Source organism: Neofelis nebulosa, chromosome 1 (genome assembly GCF_028018385.1).
Source record: "Neofelis nebulosa isolate mNeoNeb1 chromosome 1, mNeoNeb1.pri, whole genome shotgun sequence".
NCBI lineage: Eukaryota > Metazoa > Chordata > Mammalia > Carnivora > Felidae > Neofelis > Neofelis nebulosa.
In genome coordinates, this window is record NC_080782.1 from 118,786,734 (window position 1) to 118,812,235 (window position 25,502).

General features: G+C 43.5%; 1 protein-coding gene across 7 annotated transcripts in view; it reads right to left on the minus strand.

Annotated features, from left to right (window-relative positions):
• The window catches only part of SH3RF2 (SH3 domain containing ring finger 2), a 128,367-nt gene that overhangs the window by 46,066 nt on the left and 56,799 nt on the right, over positions 1–25,502 (minus strand). For all 7 annotated transcript variants that reach the window (XM_058732777.1, XM_058732790.1, XM_058732780.1 and 4 more), the window contains one exon: positions 17,118–17,441. In XM_058732777.1, the coding sequence (XP_058588760.1) occupies positions 17,118–17,441 (324 nt within the window). The remainder of the gene's footprint in view (positions 1–17,117; positions 17,442–25,502) is intronic.

Consider the following 25,502-nt stretch of genomic DNA (forward strand, 5'->3'; position numbering starts at 1 on the left):
CAGCAGGATCTCAGGGTGGGCTTTGGCCCTGTGCAGAGGCTAGGCAAAGCCTTAGAGAGAGGACTGACTACCTTTGGATAGTCACACATGATGCTCAGATGGCCACTGGCCAAAACAGAGATGTCACCACACCCAGGGTCACTTTACCCCATCACAGGCTGGCTGTCCCTTTAATAAGCAAACTTTTTTTTCTTAAGTGCTGAGGCCAGGGCACTCAGGTTCGTACTAACCATGTGAATCTTAAAAAATCCAAAGGCCCCTCCCTTGGCTTTAGAACCCTAGTATGTGGGAGCTGAAAGTGACCCTGAAGATAATCTCATTTGGTCCCCTGAGCCTCAGAGAGGGCAAATGGAGTGCTGAAGGTCACACGTACCAGTTGGTGGTAGAGTTAGGTCAGGCCCATCACTGGGCGAGGGAGTCATGTTTGGGTAGCTGGTTCAAGGGGTTGGTTTACTTGTTTTCCAGACAATTTTTCACTCACCTTCCCCAAATATTTATTGAGATTTCCATGTACCTGTCTCTGTCCTCATGGAGCTTACATGGTAGCGAGGGAGCAGGCAACACAACAAAAACACACAAAACAAAAAGCAAGAAAACAGACAAAGTACGCACTCTAGAGGCCACAGAGTTAACTGTAGGGACCTGCTTTAGATAGGGTGTTTTTGAATCCACATTTTCCCACCTTGTTAGGATGACCTTGGCCATGAACTTCACCCAAAATCAACATGTTGCCCATCCCTTGTACCTGGAAAGTGTGCCTTTGTGGGGCACTCAGCTTTTGGGGTAGGTCCTGTTCACCCTGCAGCACATGGCAGAGAGGGGCCTGAGGATGCATCAGCTAAAGGCTTATTTTTTCCACATATGGGAGGGAGACTGTAGTCTCAAAGGCATGGCTGTCTGACTTCCAGCCCATGGGTGCGGGTGTTTTTGTCCTTCTGACAAAAGCCCCAGACACTGAAGCTGTAAAGTATGGGCACACCCTCAGCAAGGGAGAGCATTGATTAAGTTCAAAACCCCATGGCTGGCAGGGTATGAACAAGCCAGGCAGAATGACAGCAGAACTTGGCAGTGACACCCCGCGTCCTTGTTACGTGGCATCTGTAGAGACCCAGTAGCCTGCGCTCACTTGCTCACCCATCTGTCCCACAGATCTCTCCTTCCTACATTCACTTACATACCTATTTCTTTGTTCAGCTTCTCACTTTTACGAGAATCCCCTCACTCATACACTCATTTCTGTCTTCTTTCATCCAGTCCCTTAGTCACTTAATCATTCGTTAATTCACATATGTATTGAGTTTCCTGTTTATGTTTATGGACTCACATACATTGGTACATATCCATTCACTGGGTTTTGCTCTCTTCCTCACTCAAACATTCTCCTGACATTTACTGAACATCTCTCGTGTCAAGCTCAACTGGGCTTAACCCCGGAGGGGCCAGGAGGCACCACTTATGCTGTCCTTACGGAGAAAGCAGCATTTAGATAAATGCCAAAATGAGGTGTGAAATGACAGATGTGCATCTGGAGGGAAAGACCACTTACTGTGGGGGTTTGGGTGGTGCCCTCTCAGGTGATTTTTCTTCCCTGCAATGCCAGAAATGACCAGATACACATGGTATCACAAAGGCATTAAGGGCTTCAAAAGTTGCTAGACCAGTGGGTATTTGCATTTTAGAGGAGGAAAGAGGGGGCAATGTTTCAGCCCAGGGGTCGGTATGCTCTCTCTGTAGAGGGTCAGATAGTAAATACTTTCAGCTGTGTGGGTCTCTGTCACAACTACTCAGTGTTGCCACTGTAGTACCAAAGCAGCCACAGACAACTCATAAAGAATGAACATGGCTGTGGGCCAACGAAAGTTCATTTTTGGACATGGAAAATGGAATTACATACAATTTTTGCATGTCATGGAGAATTATTCTTCTTTTCATTTCCCCCTATATAAAACTGTAAATACCAGGGCACCTGGCTGGCTCAGTCGGTGGAGTGTGCGACTCTTGATCTTGGGGCTGTGCGTCCGAGCCCCATGTTGTGTGTAGAGATGACTTAAAAAATAAAATCTTAAAAAAAAAAAAAAAAAGTAAAACGTTCTTAGATGGTGGGCCATACAAAACCAGGCTATGGACTGCACTTGGCCTGTGGGCTGTAGTTTGCCGATCTGTTAGCTTAAAGAAATGAACGTACAAAGGATAATTTTCAGGTGCCACTGGTGCAAACAGTTTGGGATGGGTAGTCCTTCTCCTAGTGGCCACCTTCTCTGCTTATGTAGAGAGATGAGAGCCTAGCGAGCCCTTGATTCCAGGCATAGGGAACGTGGCTTTGAAAATAATGGGATAGGTATTCTCCAACCTCATTAATGGCCGGCCCACTTGAAAGTGACCCAGGAGAATGACTGGAATAATGAACTCTCTCCATGACCCAGTGCATGCTGGTTCACATGTTTAGGGTTTGTCTCCTACTGCTTGCCTAGAACTTGGGACATAATAGGGACTCAGTAAATCTTGAATGCCTTGCATGTGGCAGTTACACTATGCTTACGAATGGGACCACAAGGGAGGTGAGACTTCTGTAATCTGTGTCAGCTCAGGTCAAGGCTGAGGTGGCAGAGAAAGGCCTAAGAGCTCAGTTAGGTAGACTGAGCTGAGCCCAGCGAGTGGGGATGATTTATTCACATTTCTGACTCTGCCCTCTGTGTCCTCAGGGTGGCCCCAGACATGGCTTTGAGAAAGCACACCTTCCCTAGCCCAAGTGTCTGCAGACAGACTGGTGTTTGCAATAGTCTCTGCATATGTAAGCAGGTTTTATTATGTATCTAGTTGTGCAATTTTCCACCAGGGCTTGATTGTTTTGGAGTGGGAAGAGAGGATGAAGGATGGATATTATATGCCCCAAAGCTTATGCTTTGAAATATAATAAACACTTTTTTCTCTGAAAGAAAATGGCCCATTTCCTTGGAAGTTTCCTTTTTCTTTTCTTTTTTGAAAACACTGTTCCTCATCAAAAACAAAATTCATGAAGCATTAACAAAAGGTTGTGATAGGAGCTCCTAACTTGCTTTTGCATCGAAATTATCTAAGAACAAGGCCTTTGTGCCTTCTGTAGAAATCCTCACCTGTGAAAAAGACCTGTTTTTCAGCTTATGCCTTGAGAAAGTATAAAGCAAAGTAGCTTTTTTGCTGAATAAACCCAGGGATGCGCCCTTAGCTCAGTGTAGTCCCCAGATAACGCCAGAGAGGAAGGTATAGAATCACTGAATTATGGATTATGGGCCTGTACATGGATGGCAAACTCATGGCACATGTACCTCCATTTCCTCTTCCTGGGCCCATAACAGACACTGCTACTCAATCCCATCATTCTTCCTAGTAAGCCTGGTTCCTGTCCCAGAACTGCTCCTAAGTTAAGTCAGAATGTGAGAAGCCCCACTCTAGCCGCTTGAGTGGGGAAAGAGCATGGGCTTGGAGGACAGTCAGGCCCAGGTTCTGACCCAATCCTAAAATGTAACTTCTGAGTAACTGTGAGTTAGTTACTTAGCCTCTCTGAGTCTTTGTTCTTCCATCTAAAATGGAAATAATAACATCTATTCATAATACTTGGACGCCAAGATGTACGTAAGGCCCTGGCACTGGGTCTGGTACCTGCTACCCATGATGTAAAATTAGCTCCTTGAGCAGAGTGGAAAGTGGGCTTGTTCCAACAACCTACTCAATATATAGCTCCCTCCAACTTCTCCAGCCAGGGACACATTAATCTCTGCACATTTCAATGACGGCACTGGCAAATCTACCGATCCCACCTTTGGAAAGTTCCAGCTTTCTCCAAGGCCCTTATAATCTTGGCTTGTGTTTGGAAAGAAGGGTCTGATGTGGCTACCCAGAAAGGGCATTTCCCTTGCACAAGCCTGATGTTAGCTGCCATCCGTTCTGCATTTACTCTATGCCAGGCCCTGCCCTATGTCCATTACATCAGTGGTTCCCAACTGTGGCTGGTTTTGACCCTGGGGAATATTTGACAATGTCTGGAGACATTTTTTTATTGCCACAACTGAGTGGTGGGTGCTATTGGCATCTAGTGGGTGGAGACCAGGGCTGCTGCTAAACACCCAACAAAGCACAGGTCACTCCCGCCATGCAGAATTATGTGGCCCAAAGTATCAACATTGCAGAGGCTGAGAAATCTCGTATGTGAGTATCTCACTCAATTCTCTAATAGGTCTATGTGAAAGATGGTAGTAGTTTTACCACTTTAAGATGAAGAAACCGAGGCTTTGCAGTGTCGAGCCACACGGCCAAGGTCATTGTGCCATTAAAGGATAACACTGCCCCATGTGTTCCTGTATACTGTCCTCCTTGTCTCCTGACTGTTGCCCTGTACAGCCCTCTTTTTCTTGCCCTTTTAGTTTTCTGATTTTGGGAAGGGGAGGGGGAGAGCGAGCAAGGGGGTGTGCATGCACATGTGTTGAAGCCCCAGTGGCCTTGGATATCAATTACCCCTGCTTCTGGCTCCCAGAGCTGAAGAGTCTATGCTAAAATTCCTGAGGTACAAGCTTGGCCGCTCTGTCTTTCACCTGGGCAGGGGCGGGTCTCCTGAGTGGCTCACCTGCTGGGATTAATTAGGAAAGTGATGATGTAAAAGTTCAACTTCTCATTGGAGACATGCTGAATCAAGGAAGCAAGCTGAGCAGCAAGGTTAATTAGTGAACCTGCTTTGGTCACCAGAAACCAGAGAAGCTTCTCCCCAGAGGACCTGAGGGAGCTTGGGCGGGGTTGGGATCCAAGTGCAGGTGTGGCAGGTGGACTGGGAGTGCTGGCATTTGCCGGCGAGACTTCGGGATAAAGGCAACTGGACTGCTGGAGCTGAGGGGAGGTACTCGTGAGGCCTTGCTTCACCTGTGTTTCTGCTTGTTTGTTTTAGTGAGTTTCGTGCCCATTGTGGGGCTCGAACTCATGATCCCAAGATCAAGAGTCACATGCTCTACCGACGGAGCCAGCCAGGTGCCCCGCTTCACCTGTTTTTGTTTGTTTTTTGTTCTTTAAACCTAGCTGCCTTCTGTCATCCTTCAGTCTCTACCTGGAGATCCTTTTGTCAGGCGGTTTCTCCGACCTCCCAGATGAGGTGGGCCCTCTCTAACAAACTCCGTTCGTTCCTCATCCTTAGCTCACAGCATTTCACACATTCACAGTCTTGGAATCATGTACGTACAATACTTTGTTTCCTATTGCTCTTCCCTGTGAGCCTGCAGGCTCATAAGTACAGGGACCACGTCTGTCTTGTCCACTGCCTCACGCGTGCCTAGTGCATGGGGGGCACCCAGAAATTTCTTTGTTGGCTGCTTCACTGATGGGCTGTGAGGAGCTTGGGCAACCACACAGGGGAGGACGGGGCCCACACAGAAAGCTGAAAGGTATATGCAGAAAATGGTGGACAGGTGGCCCTGCCTCAATCTCCACCTGGTCTCTCATCCAAAGCCATTCTTCCTGGAGTCATTCTTGGCTTCCTTCCCGTGGGTTCCCCCTTGGGATTACAGCTGAGGGTCTGAGCCGAGCAAGGAAAACTGCCCCAGGAGTCCCCTAGATAGAAGCCAAAAGTCATGCCCTTCCCCACTTCGAAATTGTCACTGCTTATCAAGGGAGCATAGGGGCTTTTGGAAGTGTCTGAACTGTGAGGCAGATCATCCTTCTGAAGTATGTGGCTCGTGAATGTTATTCTCAGCAAGGCCTCGGGTTGGGGGATGGTGATAGCTTCCTGACTTGACCTAACATTAATAGCAGAGTGAACATTTGTTGAGCTATTTACCACTGCCAAACCCGAGCCATTATCTCATGTACATGTATTGCCTTGTTTTATCCTCATAGCAATCTTATGAAGTTAAAAAAAAATTACCATCAGCTCCATTTCACAGATGGAAAAATGGAGGCCCAGAGAGATTATATAACTTGCCCCAAATTATACTGCTCAGTAAGAAGCAGAGTGAGAGTTTCATCCCAGATTTGGGGGCTCCCCAATCCCATGATTTCTCACTATACTGCCTGTGCTGAGAAACATTGCTAAAAAAGCTCTTTGCCTCAAAGAACTCTACCTGATACCTGATGGGCCTGAGAAAACTTTGCAGTAGCCAGAGAGAAAGCAGGTCTCTTATGTGATGGTGTGCCTGAGCGCAAGGAGGGACTGCAGCAATGACTGTCATTAACTAATAACAGGAACAGGTTTTCACTGTGTTACCTAGCTTTAGAATGCACTGTTAATTAATTAAGCAACATAATTCTCTATCAGATGAGTTGTATCATTCCATCTCAATAACAAGAAAACTAGGATCTGGAGAGGCCGTGCAGCTAATGGGTGGGAGTACTCAGATCAGATTCTCTTTGGTCTCCCTGGTGACATAATGGCATGTCAGATGATGATGGCACCTGCCTTGTGCTAATAATGGCTACTGCAACCTGGGACTATATGACTCAAGGATGAGACATTAAATGATATGTCGTAAGGACTCCTAATTCTGTCTTAAATTGTAATTGCTTTTTTTGGAAGACCTTGAATCTGTCATAGAAATACCTTTCTCTGCCAGTTTTCTTTTGTATAAAATGAGACAAGAACCTCTCTCATCCCCCCGTATCTGCTAGTAGTTGCAAAAAATGTACTTTAGGAAAGTCAAGTGGAAAAGGACACCTAGGTTCTCGAAGATGTTTGGCTTGTTGCCTGCTTTAAGTCAGGGGTTCTGCTCAGTCACACAAATGATGATATATTCTAAAAACTCTGCTTGGAGGAAAGTAGGTAGTAGCAATGGCTATAGGTAGTAGCAGTAACCCTGCATGGAAGGACCTATCCCTTTTGCAGATGAGGACACCTAGGATCAGTGGGGTAAGGTACTCAGTTCGTGGTTACTTCGGTATTAGATGGCAAAGCTGTGGCATGCAGCTTTGCCTGACTCAGAGCCTTCTTATTTGTACTAAGCTTCCTTCCTCTGTAGGGACAAATAAAAACCAAACCAAAACCCAGCAGTATTAGGTTCCATAAGCTCCTTCAGCATTTTCACTATTTACTTTCTCACAATCTGTGTGGTGGGAAAAGTTTTTCCTTGGAACTCGTGAAGTCCTTCATGTTCTGATTTATGTTCTGTTCCTCTTCTGGACCCCAGGAGTTTAAAACCAGTACATAAACCTAAGTTTGGAAAAACAAAATCAACACTCATTCCCACATGAGTCCTGAAGCCCTTTCTTCTTCAGGCTGGAGAAGCCTAGTCCTTTTCTCCTGGCCTTAGCCCAGGGGTGGGATCCAGATCTCAGGAGGGGCAGAAGGGTGACCATGTGGCTGAGGAGGCCAGGATGCTGAGGCTGGCCTGAGGGCAGTGATAAGGATGTAAACAAGAAGACTGGCACACGCAGGCAGCGGGAGATTAGCTCCGCTGGCAGCGGTCAGTGGAAAAAGGGGAGCAGTTTAGGGATGGTAAACACTCCAAGCCAGAAGGTGGTGAGAAGTGAGTCCTGTCTTTGAGCTAGGGAAACGCCCAGGAACAAACAAACAAGAAAGACAGAGAGAGAGAAACAAAGAGAGACAGAGATAGAGGGGATATAGTGGTTGAGGCATGAACTTTGGCTTCCTCTGTATATGCTGAGCACCTATGATATATAGGTTTGGAAATCACTGTGAAATAATTTAGGTACAACTCACAGTATAACATCTTGCGCATATTAGCTCTTAGAAAGTAGTCGTCAATCTTGTAGAAGAATTGTAGCTTAAAAAAATTTAGGAGGAATGATAGATTTGGAATGTCACCATTTTGCAACCCCAAATGAATGTTCATGAATGGCACCTCAAACCATTAGATGAAAGGCTGATGGGGAACCTTATAATGGGTGGAGAAGGCTGACAACACCTGAATCTGAATAAACTTTAATGCAAAATGAGAGACATTCTTTTTACATGTAAAAGAATGAATTTGGACCCCTACCTCACAACACATACAAAAATTAACTCCAAATGTATCATACCCAAATGTAAAACTATAAAATTCTTAGATGAAAACATAGGGGTAAATCTTGTAGACCTGGATTAAGCAATGGATTCTAAGATATGACACCAAAAGTACAAGCAACAAAGGAAAGAATAGAGTGGCTACCATCTAATTAAAACTTTTGTGCCTCAAAGGATACCACCAAGAACATGAAAAGGCAACCAGAGAACAGGAGAACATTTTTGTAAGTCATATATTTGATAAGGGACATGCACCTAGCATATATGCACATAGGTACAGAATTATTTTTTGGGGGGGAGGGTTATTTATTTATTTTGAGACAGAGGGCAGAGAGAGAGGGAGAGAGAGAGAATCCCAAGCAGTCTCCGGATTGTCAGTGCAGAGTCTGTTGTGGGGCTCTACCTCACAAATCGTGAGATGGGGTAAGGTGAAATCAGACACTTAACTAACTCAGCCACCCAGGTGCCCCCATAGGTACAGCATTCTTAAACTCAGTTATAAGGTAAATGACCCATTAAAAATATAGCAAAGGATACGAATAGACAGTCCTCTAAAGAATGCATATCCAATAAACACATGAACAGATGCTTAGCCATCAAGGAAATGCAAACCAAAACCACAATGGATACCACTTCATACCCATTAAGATGGCTATAATAGAAAAGGAAGATAATAAAACAAGTGTTGGTGAAGATGTGGAGAAGTTGGAACTCTCATAAACCATTGGTAAGGATGTAAAATAGTGTAATCACTTTGGAAAACAGTTGGCAGTTCTTCAAACAGTTAATAAAGTTACCATATGATTGAGTAATTCCACTCCTGGTTGTATAACCATATGAAAACACGTGCCCACAAAAAACCTGTACACGACTGTTCACAGCAGGATTATTTATAATACTAAAAGGCAAAAAAACTCCAGATGTCCATCAACTGATGAGTAGCTAAACAAAATGTGGTATATCCACACAATAGTCTATACAAGGGAATGTTATCAATCGTAAAAAGGAATGAGGTACTGATACCTGCTCTAACAGATGCACTTGGAAACATAATGCTAAGTGAAAGAAGTCAGCCACAAAGGACCAAAAACTGTGTGACTCCACTAAAATCAAATGAACAGGCAAATCTATAGAGACAGAAAGTAAATTGGTGTTTCCTGGGGCTGAGGTGGGGGTGGCGGGAAATGGGGAACTTGGGGTGATGGTTAAGAGGTGTGAGGTTTCTTTTTGGAATAATGAAAATGTTTTACATTACGGTAATGGATGCATAACGTCTGGATATATTACAAGTCAGTGAATTGTGCCCTTAAACAAAACAAGACAAAAACCACAAAAGAAGTACTTAGCACTATCCATGAGGTATTCTTGCCAAAAACCAAGTCTGAAGCTGATTAAGCCCCTAGATGTAACTACCAGTTTACAGAAAGCACAGGGTAGAGAGGCATGTGTTAAAAAATGCTGCAAAGAGGCAACTAGCAATACCCAGAATGCAAAAATCCAACAAGACACACAACTTGGCTTCTGTAACACATGCATGGCCAAGGACAAGACAAGGAGAGAGAGGGAGCTTGTGGAATAAAAGAAATCTAAGAGACATATCAACCCAATTCAAAGTGTTTACCTCATTTGGATGCCATTTAAACAAACCAACTGTAAAAAAAATTATAAGGCAAATATGGACATGTGAACACTGGCTAAATAAAGAAATTGGGGCAAGTGCTCTCAAAAATAAGTAAATAAACATTAAAAAGAAACCCAAAAGAAATCATTGCCCATTTTCTAATGTGTAATAATGGGATCATGGTTATGTTAAATTCTTAGAAATAAATACTGACTAAAATGTGTAAAGAGATGCTGAGATATGTGTGGATGAAGTGATAGGATGTCTGAGCTTTGCTTCAAAATAACCCAGTTGGGGAGCAGGTTCGTGAGTGGAGATATAACTTAAATAAGACTGGCCCATGAGTGGATAATTGTTGAGACTTGGTGTTATGTATATGAGGCTTCATTATACTCTTCCTTCTTCTTTTACAATGTTTAAAATTTTTCATTACAAAAAAGTTCAAAAAAAATGTACAGCATAGTGATTGAAGAGAAATCTAAAACTTGACCTCTAAGAAATTTTGACTGCTAAAATTTTTAGTAATAATCACAACAATCCAAATGCTAACCAAGCACTTTACATCCACTTTGCATCTTCTGATTTTCCCAACAACCTTTCAAGGTAGGAAACCCTTTCTGGGTTCAAGGCCAGAGGAGGTTCTCCAGCACAAAACACTCCTTGCCTAGGTGGCTCCTGATGGTTCTTTCCTGGGGAGGGGGGCTGGGATCTGGCAGAGTAGAGGGCAGTAGATGCCCTGTGGTCCCAACCTGTGTCTGTTTTTGCTTTCAGATGTCCACCAGGGAACTCCTGCTAAGGCATTACTGATAATTTATGAGAACAGTTTAAGGGGCTGTCTCCAGCCAGGGATATACTCTTGAAATTTTAACAAATTTCAAGCACCTGTTAGACTCCACACAAGGCGCTTTGGGGCAGATAAAGATGATGTGGAACAAAACGGTTTGAGGGGACAGGTATCAATAAAATGGAGCCTTCCCAATTTTTACCCACGACCCTTGGGGACCATTCCATCAGTTCAAGAGTGCTAGGATAACTTAATTTATAAATAGGGGTTTACTGAGTGAAAATTGTGAAGATGGAACATTTATATTGGGAGATATTAACATAAGACTAGAAGCATAGGATCAATCTGTTTCTGTAAACTACCTTAGAAGGAGGGTTAGTTAGAATCTTAAGCATAAATTTGCATTGAGACGGTGTCCAAAGGAAAGAAATTATCTTAATACTAAGTCAAAACCATCTCTCATGGTAGTCCTGAGTACCACGAATTTGGGCTGAGAAACTCCCATCAAAGAGAGAAAAGGGGAGGGTCCGGACTTATAGTTCAAGATGTTGAAAGTTACTTTATCCAGAATATTTCAAATATGGTATTGAATGGAAAGGTAGCTTTACAGACTTCAGAATTCCCCAAGATGTGTCACAGCTCATCTCCCCAGGAGGCCAGGAAAGATGCTTGGACTTGTCATTATCAATGGGATGGAAGAGGTGTGGGGAATGGAATTACACTTCACTGATCTGCCTTTGTCCTTTCTTTAATCAGAAGAAGGGATGGGGATTGGTAATTATTTAAAGATTTGTTTTTAATGTTTATTTATTTTTGACAGAGAGAGAGAGACAGAGCATGAGCGGGGGAGGGGCAGAAAGAGACAGGGAGACACAGAATCCGAAGCAGGCTCCAGGTTCTGAGCTGTCAGCACAGAGCCTGACACGGGGCTCGAACTCACAGTCTGCGAGATCATGACCTGAGCCGAAGTCAGATGCTCAACCAACTGAGCCACCCAGGCACCTTCTGTTTTTAAAAAAAATTTTTTTAATGTGGTAATTATTTTAAAAAGTCAGAGGTCTCTGACTTTGTTTTTAATTCTTGAGGCAAAACATGTTATTAGAAACCTTTGATGGGGTTTTGGAAAGTGAACAGTAACATAAATGAATAAAACACCATCTCCTCCCTTAGGAAGTATTCAATATTCGTGAGCTTGGTGAGAAGATATATGTGGGGTATTGACAATACAAAGAAGAATGTGTTATAACTTGAGTAAAAACAATGTGCTGTGAACACAAGGGGAGATATTAATTTTGCAGGGGAGAACTGGCAAAAGGTTCCTTGCAGAAATGATATGCATATAGGGCTTGGGGTGTGGATATGATTGTGACAGGTGAATGCACCAAAAATAAATTCCAAGAGAAACAGCCTTTTGTTCATTGCTCATGATAATGCAGGCACCATGCTGGGTACAAGGACAAAAAGCAGAGAGGTGGCCTAGAATAGATGTACTGTGCTTAAAAATGTCAAGTAGATCAGGCCGCCTGGGTCGGTTGAGGGTCTGGATCAGGTCATGATCTCACAGTGTATGAGTTCGAGCCCTTCATTGGACTCTGTGCTGACAGTACAGAGCCTGCTTGGGATTATTTCTCTCTATCCCCTCCACTGCTCATGCTCTCTTTCTCTGTCTCTCAAAGTAAATAAATAAACTTTAGTCTGTCCTCAAATCCTGACTCTGTTTCTAACTTTGAGACTTTGGACAAGTTACCTAATCTTTCTGTCCCCGAGTTTTCCTATTTGGTAAAATGGGCATACCAGTGCCTACTATGAACAGTTGTGAGGCTAGTCATAATGTCTGTAAGTTATCAGTATAGATGCTGGCTTTTAGTGGCCATTCAATAAACGGCAGGTATCACTTCTTCTGTGGACTATAGGGAACCACTGGCAGTTTGGGCAAGAGAAGCAGCTTCATGGATTTGGGCTTTCAAGACATTGTGATAGAGGCCATGGCTGGAAGAATGCATGGGGGTGAAGGGGTGGGTGGGGTGAGGTGTAGTGATTGAGCATGAGCTCTGTGAGACCAAGAAGGAGGCTGAAGCAACAGTTTCGGCAAGAGATGAGGACCAAAAGTAAGGCACTGGGATGGAATGGACAGAACCCATGACAATTCAGGTGGGAAAATGAGCTTGCTGACTAACTGATGTAAGAGGTGAGGGAAAGACAAAACTCTGGAATGATGACAGGCTTTCTAGTTGTTTAGCAGTTCCACTAACCTGCATCTGTGATACAGGAGGAGGGGCAGGCTGAAGGCGGGGGTTTAGGGGATTAGTAGGGGGGTGGCAGGTGAGGGTAGGAGATAGGGGGTATACTGAGGGAGCAGAACCTCTTAGGAAGCCCAGCATTAGAGAAAACAAGAATGCCTCATTGTTCTGTGAGTGTGGGAGACAGTGGGCAGGCAGCCTCCACATCGTGAACAAGTGAATTTTAGAATCTCTAGGGTGGGCCTGGCAGTTGTGACTTCAACTGCTCAAGGACATCTTTCTAATGCGTGCCCCATGCACTTGACTTACTCCTTCTAAGGCGTCCCTTCTCAGTGTAGACCTCGAGAGATCATCTTCAGGACTCTCCCAGAGGCCAACTACATGAGTTCCAATCCTCCTACTTAACCTTCTCACCACAATTTCCCAGGGAATCTACTCAGCCTCTTCAGGTCTAATCCTGAATTATTTACGAGTACAGTTGTATTTAGTGCAAAGTTCATCTTTGAGGCCATTTCCTGATGTTCTAGCCAAATGTGTCAGGTGGTTTCCCACAGGTGAGAAGACACAAAGACAACAGGAAAACAAAATTCCTTACTCTGGCTTCTCTTTTCATATACCGCTGTGAACATAAAACTGATACCACTTATATGGAAGATAACCATCAGACCACATAATAAAAACATACAGTGTTGTTCAGTTCAGAGATGGGCAAGAACTTGCCAGAAGCCCTGGGCCCCAGGCCTTGCTCTCTCTTCCTTACCAAGGCAGACTGTCAAGTGTCAGTACCAAATTGGGACCTTCTCGATATCATCAATGGGCTTGGGGAAAATTGGAAAGGAAATGACTTTCTCAGTCTACAGTTCTGTGTTGTTAAATTCTGAGTCTCTGTACTGCTTAAGTCAGTGCGGGTGCCAGCAGGTCCTCAAGCCATGTTAGGAAGCCCTCACTCCACTATAGGCAGTCATTTATTTTTTGTGTACCTGCCAGAGGGCGTTCCTTGATAGTGAGAGTTTACTCTTGGTACCTCAGCAGCATACACAATGGCTGGACAGAGTTGGTAGTTCATAAAGGAACAAAATGATAGTAAACAAAAACATTTAGATGTAAAAGACTTAGGGCAAATTCTTTACTGGAGAAGGGGGTGGGCAGGGAAGAGAATGCTGGAGGGCCTCGGCGTCTAAAGGGAGTCAGGTGACAAGTCTGAAAGAATAGAGGCTACAGACACCCGATATGAACTGCACTGACATAACACTGTTGCTTGATGAGGTCTCTGTTGATGGCATAGTGTAGTGACAAGAGCGTATGTTCCAGCATCACACAATTCTAGGGTTAATCCAGACTCTGATTGTTTACTAATTACGTGAACTACGGAAAAACTATTTTTTGGGGGGGGCGGCTTAATTACCTTAAAGTAGTGAAGTACTAAAGTACTTTAGTAACTACCTAAAGTAGTGATAATATCTCCCTTACAAAGGCTCTTATCATCTTTCAGGATAGAGGGCGGGACTTAGGAGACTAGCAAATAAAGACTTTGGTATCAGAGTATATCATCCTATCTCTCTATTTTTCTATCCATCAATCATATTAGTCTCAGTAAGTGTTCAAGATGACTATTGTTCCTGTTGTTTTGGTAGTAGAATCCCCAGTAGTCACTATGGTTACGAGCACACTGTAAGCACCCAACAGATGTTTATTGGTTGAAAAAGTTACACTGACCTGTGAGATCTCTACAGGAAATTATTCCTCCTCCAGGTTTTCCTGTCGGAGTATACATCACCACTATCTGCCCAGATGTTTAAGTCAAAAGTCTTGATTTCCTGATTTACTGAGTGCCTATTACAGAGTAGACACTGTGCAGGGTGCTGGGATGGGGAATAGAGGGGAAACCTGAAAAGTTAGATCCAACCTCAGCTCTCAAGGATGTTAGAGGAAAAAGGAAGCAAAAGAACTTGTCATTTGCTCAATGTTTTACCCATCTTTAGATGTAGCTTGTAAATGAAGTATTTTAAGAGCATTTTTGACAACACTTGGGCAAACATGTAGAAACACTTAAAATCCACGGCCATCTGAATTGAGAAAAGGCTATTATCAATACCGTGCAAAGGTTCCCTGGGAATAGGATACGCAAATGCCAAATTTTGGAATTCTCACCTCTGTGAAAACTAGGAAGAAACACTATTTTACTTTATATTTTTAAATTAAATTTATTAAAAAAAATTTTTTTTTTCAACGTTTTTTATTTATTTTTGGGACAGAGAGAGACAGAGCATGAACAGGGGAGGGGCAGAGAGAGAGGGAGACACAGAATCAGAAACAGGCTCCAGGCTCCGAGCCATCAGCCCAGAGCCCGACGCGGGGCTCGAACTCACGGACCGCGAGATCGTGACCTGGCTGAAGTCGGACGCTTAACCGACTGCGCCACCCAGGCGCCCCTTAAATTAAATAAAAAAAAAATACTATTTACTTTAAATCCTACTAGGATTCTCCACTCTGCTCTAGCCTCTCTATGGATGAGGTAAATGACTGGAAAGAATTTAAAAGGCACATGAAAAATGACTCTTGGCTAAATCTCTTGGGAAACCAACTTACAGCTGAGTGAGGTTGCTTAGATCTTCTGAGTGTGGGCTGTACTTTATAAATATCTACCTATCTCTCTCTATATATAAAAACGGCTTTAGAAAAATTCTGTTAGTCTTTGGCTTAATTGTGAGTCACTAGGCCCCTCATTTTAGAGAGAGAGAGAGTGTGTGTGTGTGTGTGTGTGTGTGTGTGTGTGTGTGCGTGTGTGGGTGGTGGAGGGAGAACTCTGAGCACAAAGCGTGTATGTACTTGTAAAAAAGCATTTGGAATGTGTGTGTAGGAAGGGAACGTTATAGTTTTTTATGTAAGGAGAGAGTATGTGGAGGGGAAAATGTGTATGTGTGTGTGCGTGTGTGTGCATGTGTGCGTGTGTGTGTGTGTGTGGGCATGTAGTGCAGGTGGTGGGCTGAGGCACGTGAAGAATCAGCCTCTTGGAGATCCAGACAGTGGTATGAGATAGAAAATGTTGTTGATGGTGATTGTTTTCATTTTCGACCAGCATACAGGTCTTTGAGAAGCCCTTGACTTTCTCCTCCTCCTTGTCTTGTTAAAAAGGGATTAGAGTCCAATTAAGTCCTTTAATCCCAAGGTAGAGATTCATGTTTAAAAACAAGATTTACAGCTTTAAAAAAATACATCAGTGCAAGTTGAAGTTTGTCCTTTCAAGCCGCCACCTGCCCGGTTCCAAAGAGTGTTTTCAGCAGAATCCCCAACATGCAGTTGTTCTTAATTACTTTGCCTCATACCTCCAGTCCTTCATCTTTCAAAGTACCCTCCAACCTAAATAGCCACATGCTGTTAGAAGTACTTCTGTTTCTGGATTGCCACAATCGCCCCTTGGTGTATCTCTCTTCATTTGGCAATTCAGTGATTGGGCTGAATAATAATAGTATTAACAGCTAATGCTTACTGGGGGCTTAGCATGTGCCAAGCACTGGCACTGAGCACTTTCCTGTATTATCTTATTAGGTACTCCATATAAAAACACGCAGGGCTGGCTTTGTGTGTGTGTGTGTGTGTGTGTGTGTGTGTGTGTCCATGTGACACGTATAGTCACATGGGGCTCTGTATTGAGAAGGGCTCTTCACTCGGTTTAATGCTCTGCTGTTGATGTATCAAAATTCTTAAAAAAATTTTTTTTAACATTTATTTATTTTTGAGAGACAGAGAGAGGCAGAGCATGAGCAGGGGAGGGGGAGAGAGAGAGAGAGAGATACAGAATGTGAAGCAGGCTCCAGGCTCCGAGCTGTTTGTTAGCACAGAGCCTGACGTGGGGCTCGAACTCTCGAACAGAAAGACCATGACCTGAGCTGAAGTCGGACCCTCAACCAACTGAGCCACCCAGGGGCCCCTTGAAATTCTTAGTCATTTTTGAGCAAGGGGCCTGCATTTTCACATTTCACTGGGCCCTGCAAATTATGTAGCCAGTCCTGAAAACACCCAGTAACCCACAATTTCTCTTTCCCTCTTTTCCTTCCTTTCCACATGATGCCTAAGACATTGACAGAGGATAGAATGGAACAGTGAATCTCTAATCATGATGCCAAAACTCTCTCTAGGAAATGGGTGCTATTGTCTCCTGGGAGAGAAGTTCTTTATGGGACAGGAACTATGTCATGGCTTTCAGCATGGGAAAGCACAGTGTCTGTGAAGATCTCGCAAGTTGTTTAACTCCTCTTGGCCTCAGTTTTCTTATCTATAAAATGGGGAGAACAGTAATAGTACCTAACTCAAGAGGCTGGTTCAAGGATGACATGGAATCATGTGTCTACAGCTCTGACATATAATATACACATTAGTTGTTATTAGTGCATTATGGATGCTCAGCAGGTACTAAATATCCAATACTGTTTATGACATGGTGTGCATCACCTGCCTGACTCCAAAGTGCCTTTATCCCAGGGGTTTGTTTCCTACCTGCCCCACAGAGCTGGGAGGAACATCTCCTTTTTCCATGTGCTGGGTGATCACAGAGGGGTTGCTGGAGCTGATGAGCACTGGGGTGCTGATCTCCACCATATGGCGCCCCGAGGGAGAATGGACCATCCTGTTGAGAGTGTTCAAAGCTGTTGTGATGGAGAACTGCCCGGGCCCCTTCCTCCTGGACCCAGGGCCCCTGCGGAGGGTGGACGTGGTGGTTGCTTTGCCTCGGGAGGATGAGGGTACCAGAGACAGGTTCTTTGTGCGGACCGATTGACGGCCTTTGTTCTTCTCTAGGAGGTGTCTTGCAGTGAGGTTGGGCTGAAAACACAGAAGGTCCATGAGAGGTTAGTCTTCCTGATCTGGTGTGAGCAGCTAAGTCCTACCCAGGCTAGTCTGAAGCGAGTTCGGATGCCGCCACCTCAGCCATCACTCTTTGGTCAGCTTCCTCCTTTTATCGATATGTCCCAGCTACTTGGCTGCATCAAGAAATTTCGACAAGTCTCTTGCAAAGTAGATATTGCTCTCCTTCCTCACTGAGGTCTCCAGGGGTTAAAAATAAGTCATGATACTCTTTCCTGATTGGGAGCACTCTTCCTTTACCCATTTCTCCCAGGCACACCCTCCCCTTTTCCTCCTTCAGCCACTCCTGAATGCCACTGCGTGGGCTGCAGCTTCTATACTTTTCCACCATGGCACTTTACACAACACACTGCAATCTTTTCCTTCCCCCACTGGACTGTTAGCTACCTGATGGCAGCGAGCTCATACATGTTCGTCTCGGCCCTGTCCCACAGCGGATGCTCAGTGAGTGCTTGTGGAATCACACAGGATGGACTTGGTCAGGTTTTCTCATCTTATAAGCATTTGAACCATAATGTAAATGTATTTGGGACTTTGAATCTTTATGCTACTTTTACTACTTTCTTTAAACACTTTTAACTCCTCACATTTCTCTCTTGTTCCATGACTCTTAGTCTCTAATATGCTGGTGTATGGAGAAAGAAAAGAAAAGAAAAGAAAAAACATAAGTGCAAGCCCTGATTTGTAGAGTTTCCCAATTTCTACGGTGCAAATACCTACCAATGGTTTAACAACTAGCTAGCAAAATTTCTGAAAATATAAAAACCAGCTCTGACAATCTAGTACCAGCTAGGTCTAGCATAGCCACCAGCTGTGTTATATTTTGGGTTCAATTCCTTTGGAAGGCTGGAATACATGGACAGAGTTGTCCTCCAAAGCCATGTGTCTCATTCCACTTTACAGATTCAACTATAAAGATAAAAGGGAATTTGCCCATTTAAGAAGGTTTTAATGACAATATGCAGATGATTAACATAGCCAAGATAGAAAATTTTATTTTATTTTTAAATGTTTATTCATTTTTGAGAGAGAGGGAAAGAGAAGGGGAGGGGAGGGGCAGAGAGAAAGGGACAGAGGATCCAAAGTGCGCTGTGTGCTGACAGCAGCCGGCCCCATGTGGGCTTAAACTCACAAACCATGAGATCATGACCTGAGCCTAAGTCAGATGTTCAACTGACTGAGCCACCCCAGGCGTCCCCCAAGATAGAAAGTTTTTAAAGAAGATACAATTTCTACCTCACAAAGCTTGTAATACTGTGAAAAAGAATCATTGAGTAGGGGAAGGGGCATTACTATGTCCAGTTTATTTTATTTATTTAAAAAATTTTTTTTTTTTAAAAAAATTTTTTTTTTCAACGTTTTTTATTTATTTTTGGGACAGAGAGAGACAGAGCATGAACGGGGGAGGGGCAGAGAGAGAGGGAGACACAGAATCGGAAACAGGCTCCAGGCTCCGAGCCATCAGCCCAGAGCCTGACGCGGGACTCGAACTCACGGACCGCGAGATCGTGACCTGGCTGAAGTCGGACGCTTAACCGACTGCGCCACCCAGGCGCCCCTTTATTTAAAAAATTTTTAAAAATATTTATTTATTTTTGAAGGAGAGAGAGACAGAGCGTGAGTGGGGGAGGGGCAGAGAGAGAAATGGAGACACAGAATCTGAAGCAGGCTCCAGGCTCCGAGCTGCCCGTACAGAGCCCACTCAGAGGCTGATGGGGGGCTCGAACTTACAAGCTGTGAGATCATGATCTGAGCTGAAGTTGGACACTTAACTTAATGAGCCACCCAGGTGCCCCTATTATGTCCATCTTATGTATGTATGTATGTATGTATGTATATATGTATGTATGTTTATCTTTGAGAGAGAGAGACAGAGAGAGCACAAGTTGGGGAGGGGCAGAGATAGAGGAAGACACAGAATCTGAGTCAGGCTCCAGGCTCTGAGCTATCAGCACAGAGCCCAACGCAGAGCTTGAACTCACAGACCATGAAATCATGAGCATGGCTGAAGTTAGATGCTTAACTGACTGAGCCACCCAGGTGCTCCTATTATGCCCACTTTAAAGATAAAAGGGCTGTGGCCCGAAGGGGTGACTTATAAATGGCACAGCCAGCAAACAGACAACCAAACAAGAAAATATCAGACAGAAGTAAGTGCTTTGACGTGATAAAGACGGGTTGGGGGAGGCGCCTACTTTAGATGGGGGGGTGGGGTGGGTCAAGGAAGTCCCCCTGAGAAGGTGGCATTTAACCGAGACACAGATGACAAGAAGGAACCAGCTGTGTAAAGATGGGGGTAAGAACATGCCAGGCAGAGGGATTATAATCAAGTAAAAAGATCCTAAGGAGGGGGAAAAACAGTCTGAGAAAAAAGCAAGAAACAGAAGCTGGAATGGAGTGAGGAGCAGGTGGTAAAGAGACCACAGAGACAGGCAGGGGCAGGGTCACAAAGGTCCTGGGAGGCTCAAGTTTATTCTAAGTGTAAAGGAAGCCTTTGGCAGGATTAGGTAGAGGGGTGACACAATCTGATTTCTGCTTTTAAAAGCTCATGCTTTGCTTTGGCAGTTTCTTACAAAGCTAAACCCACACTTGGCATCTGACCCAGCCATCTCACTCCTAGGTAATTACTGAAGAGACAGGAAAACTTATGCCTGCTCAAAAATCGGTATGCAAATGTTTATGGCAGCTTCACTCGTAGCTGCCGACAACTAGAAACAACGCATTGTCTTTCACCTGGTGCACGGACAAACAGACTCTGGCACATCCATGCAGTGGAATGCGGCTTAGCAATTAAAAGGGAAGAGCTGCTGATATACCTAACTACATGGATGAATCTCCACTGCTTTGTGATAAGTGAAAGACGCCAGACTCCAAGGCTACATTTTGCAGGATTCCATTGCTATGACATTCAGGAAAAGGAAAACTATAGGAGCAGAAACCAGATCAGTGATTGCCTGCTATTGGGAGTCAGGAAGGGGCTGACTACAAAGAGTCAGCATGTTGTTGCACCTTTTGGGGATGTTGGAACTATTCTAGATCTTTTTTTTTTAATGTTTATTTATTTTTGAGAGAGGTGGGGTGCAGAGAGAGACAGGGAGACAGAGAGGATCCGAAGCAGGTTCCGCACTGACAGCAGACAGCCCAATTCGGGGCTCAACTCATGAACTGTGTGAGACCATGACCTGAGCTGAAGTTGGACGCTTAACCGACTGAACCACTCAGGCACCCTGGAACTATTCTATATCTTGATGGTCATGTGGGTATACTGGATGCATTTACCAAAATGTATAGAAGTGGACCCAAAAAGAGTAAATTTTGCCATATGCAAATAAAAACAAATACATAAAAGTTTAGACTTTTCTGTATTTGATTTTTTTTTTGTTCAGAAGTACCAGCGTAGAAGTAGGGAGACTACCTAGGAAGTTAGAGAAGTTGTGTCGGCAAGCTCTGATGGCAGTGTGGGCTCAGGACAATGTCTACATTCCCCAGAGCACCTATCCCTCCATTGTTGATTTAGTAAGAGGGCAACATATACTCTTTGAGTTGAATGAGTAAAGTTCTTTATGGTCATTCACAGCTAGAATGAAATCAATTAATTTTTTTCTCCTGCTTCCTAATTGTTCTTTTTCCCCTGGTGAGCAACACCTTCAGTGTTTTCATCAGCAACACTGACAAAAGGCTTTGTGTGACTCTTGGTCTGCCTGTGTTCTGCCAACGTGATTAATAGCGCGGTTGGGGAAAGACTGCACATCTCTTAAATTTGTACCCACTCATTTGAAACAATATCCTTGAGGTTCATTGGGCTGAGCAAGGTTCACATAACCCAGGCAGGCCTCACTGGAGAAGTCCTGACAAGAATGGGTATAAGCTCAGCATTTGTTTTACCACCTTTTTATTCAGGTGTAATTCAATAAATCAAGTGATGCATTAACAAGAAAAATCCTGTTTATGCAGAAAAGAAAAAAAAAAAACCAACCCATGCCACTCTTACCAGAAAGCCTTCCTTTTTTTTCAATTGCTTTGCATGGCACTGATAATTCAAAACTTGTTTAAAGAGTTCTTAGCAAGTGCTAGTCTTAATGAAATGACTGGAGTCAAAATTTAAGTACTGCTTTAAAAAGCTCAATTTAGATTTCAAGTAATTTTTGAAAACCAGGTTTCCAGATTAGAGCAACCACTTGATTATCTTTTTCCCCTCCTAGCAATTAGGAGGACAAACGAAGCAATGGCTAGTTTGATGATAATCTTGAGGGTTCTCGTAATCACTAATTTTAGAGGTGAAGGGGTGGGAAGAGTGTCCAAATGAATAATCATTAAATGTAGAAGTTTTTGAAAAAAGAGTACCAAAAATGGGTAATAAAATCAATGGTGCTTTTTTCCCCCCAGAGCTATGGAGAAGCTTCTTGAAATTATGCAGGGGACCACGCAAGCTCTAAAATGCAAAAATGTAAGCACCTCCTATGTATCCAATTTGGTATTGATTGTAGCTGATCTCTGTCCTTGGAAATTTAACCACCGTCTCCCCATCACTGTAATTGTCCCTCTTTGGTAGCGGCTCCACCACTAACCTAGGCACATAAAGCAGAAAGTGGGGCATGCATTCTTGACCACTCCCTCTCCCCTGTTCCTCACTTTTGTCAACCTCCAAGCCCTGTGGATCTATCTCCTAAATGGTGTTTGAATCTGTCTACTTGTTTCCAATTTCCCGGCCCAAGCCACAGTCATTTTCCAACGGAGCCATGGGCCAGCCTCCTAACTGGTCTTCCTGCTTTTTCCTCTCTCCTCCTCAAATTATTCTTCTTACTATAGCTGGAAGAGCAGACTTTAAGAAATCCAAGTCTGGGGGCACCTGGGTGGCTCAGTGGGTTAAGCATCTGACTTTGGCTCAGGTCATGGTCTGGAGGTCTGTGAGTTCGAGCCCTGTGTCGGGCTGTGTGCTGACAGCTCAGAGCCTGGAGCCTGCTTCGGATTCTGTGTCTCCCTCTCTCTCTGCCCGTCCCCCAGTCTTTCTCTCAAAAATAAATATACAACAACAACAAAAAGAAACCCAGGTCTGATGGAGTTACTGTGTCCCTTAGAATCTTCCAGTGGTGTCTACTGACTTCTGGATCAAGCCCAAACTTCTTACCATGTGGCACAGACCACCATACTTATCAGATGTTCCTCGTGCTCCCCTGTACTTCTCAGCTGCCTTGAAGACAGGAGTGGCTAGGGGACTGGTTCAGGCCCACGGGCCATGAGTGGAGTGACAAGTGTCAGTTTTGAGGTGAGGCATTTGCTGATGCACAACTCAATCCTCCTTACTCCTCCCCTGCTATGAAGACTGGGGAAGTCCATGTGCTCCAGATGGCAACTACAAGGTGGCCCAGCCTCAGTGTGGGTTTCTAGAGTGACTATGTGAGCACAGCTTCTCACTGTTCCGTGCCAAACATGTAATGTGGGTGAGAAGTAAGTTTTTCCTTGCTAAGTCACTGGCAGTTTGGGGCTATTTATTACCATAGCATAACCTAGTTCATCCTGACGAATACAGGATGATTTATAAAGCCCTCAGTGACCTGTCTCCCACTCACTTCCCTGGCGTGTCAGGTTACTGTCTTACTTTCTAAGCTCCAGCTCTAGTATTCTTTCGGTCCTGTGGATACACTACACTTCCTCAACCTGTCAGACTTTGGTATATGTTACCTCCACTCCCTAAAACACTCTTCTCTCCGTGCTTACCTACATAACTCCTATCCATCTGGGTGATCTTGGCATACAAGGTATTCGCTGACCTCCTTCCCAGGTCAGTTGCACATCATTCCCTCCTCCCCCCATTTATTTCCCTCCGTTTGATTCTTTGCATCATTCATCACACTTAAAAATTACTTGATTAATGTCTGAGTTTATAGTCCCTGCAAGTAGGAACCCGTTATCTCTTTGTATCTTTAGAACTTAGCATAGGACCTGACTTAGCAGGTACTCAGTGAAACATTAGTTGAATGATTGAATATATGTGTACAGGACAGGGTCACACTGAATGGTTTGTTTTCTTTTCTTTTTTTTTTAATATATGAAATTTATTGTCAAGTTGGTTTCCATACAACACCCAGTGCTCATCCCAAAAGGTGCCCTCCTCAATACCCATCACCCACCCTCTCCTCCCTCCCACCCCCCATCAACCCTCAGTTTTTCAGTTTTTAAGAGTCTCTTATGCTTTGGCTCTCTCCCACTCTAACCTCTTTTTTTTTTTTTTCCTTCCCCTCCCCCATGGGTTCCTGTTAAGTTTCTCAGGATCCACATAAGAGTGAAACCATATGGTATCTGTCTTTCTCTGTATGGCTTACTTCACTTAGCATAACACCCTCCAGTTCCATCCACGTTGCTATAAAAGATTTCATTCTTTCTCATTGCCACATAGTACTCCATTGTGTATATAAACCACAATTTCTTTATCCTGAATGGTTTGTTTTCTAATTTTTTTCTCTTCATTCACTTTTTAAGCTTTTTTTTTTTTTTTTTTTTTTTTACAGAGAGCCTTTCTGTGTCAGGCTAGCCTGTGAGGAATAAGCAATACACCCCTCAGGTGTTTGGAGAAGAAAGAGACAACTGAGTGTTCAACTAGTGGTCAGAAATTTTATGGAGAAAGCAGGTTTCTAGTTGGGCCTTGTAAAATGAGTGAAATTTGAACAGGTAGAGAGAATTGGGTGTGTGTACCTGAAAGGGGCCTCAGCAAGATAAAAGGACTGGTAATGAGGATACTGTCGACTAGAGATGATAAGACGACCAGACTCTGTGGACACTTCCTCTATCCTTCCCTTCTATTTTTCATCCCTTCAGCATCAAGTTAGAAGAGCTATAGACAACCTTGAAAGCTTAGAACCTGCTTTGGCTCTTATGAATGAAAGAACTGGCCCTTTTTCTCCAACTCTGCCCCATTCTATTTTCACCCTGCCTTCCTAGAGGGTGGAAAACATGCCTTTTCCTTCTTTCATAGCTCCCCAGTGCTCACTTTTAATGCTTTATGCCTGGTAAGCATCCAATTAATGCAGTTAAACAATGAAGCCTCTCTTAAATTTGTAATGACCTGCCTCAAGCTAGGGTGAGGCTCAAGGCTAGAGAGGTTGGGAACTCCAGGTTATAGTATTATACTTGAGAAATAGGCAGATAGGGTCTAGTATGTGCTCTTCTTTTTTAAGGGAGCTTAAAAAACCTCCAGAAGCAATATATGCTTATTTCAGAAGATTTACAAAATACAGGGCAGCAGAAGAAAATGAAAATTATCTAGAATCTCACTATCTGGTGATCACCACTGTTAACAGTTTTGTACATATCGTTCCACCCCCTGTCCATTTATATACACACGTATTTATGAAGCTAGTTTAATATAGCTCCATTTGTTAATTGTGGCAAAAAACATGTAACAGAAAATTTACCGTAACAACCATTGTAAAGTGTACAATTCAGCAGTGTTGAGTATGTTCATATTGTTGTGAAACAGATCTCTAGGACTTCTTCACTTTCTAAATCTGAAACTTTATGCCCATTAAACTTTACTTAATAACACATCATAAACGTCTTTTCATAATATACCAAATACTCAAAAATACTGAATTTTCTTTAACATTATGTTTAATGGGTATATATATTTTTTCCTCACCGTAATTTAAAAAACCGAAATCCTTATTGTCGGATGTTTAGATTACTTCTGGCTTTTCACCATTACACACAACGCCATGGTGAACACATATATCTTTGTGTACTTGTTTGAATATTTCTTTACAATAAACTGTCAGATTGATGCAACTGCTGAATCAGAGGAGATGTAGGTTTTTAGTGTTATTGACATGGGTTTCTTTGAGTTTGGGTATGAGACACTGCACTATTTACACTCCCATCAGAATAAAAAGGTCCATTTCACCACACACTTGCCAGAACTGAATGTTATCTTCTGGAATCTTTTCATTGGAGACTTTAGTTACTTCTGAAATAAACCTCATATCAAAAAGGAATTTCTCTCAGGCATCCCGGTGGCACATATAT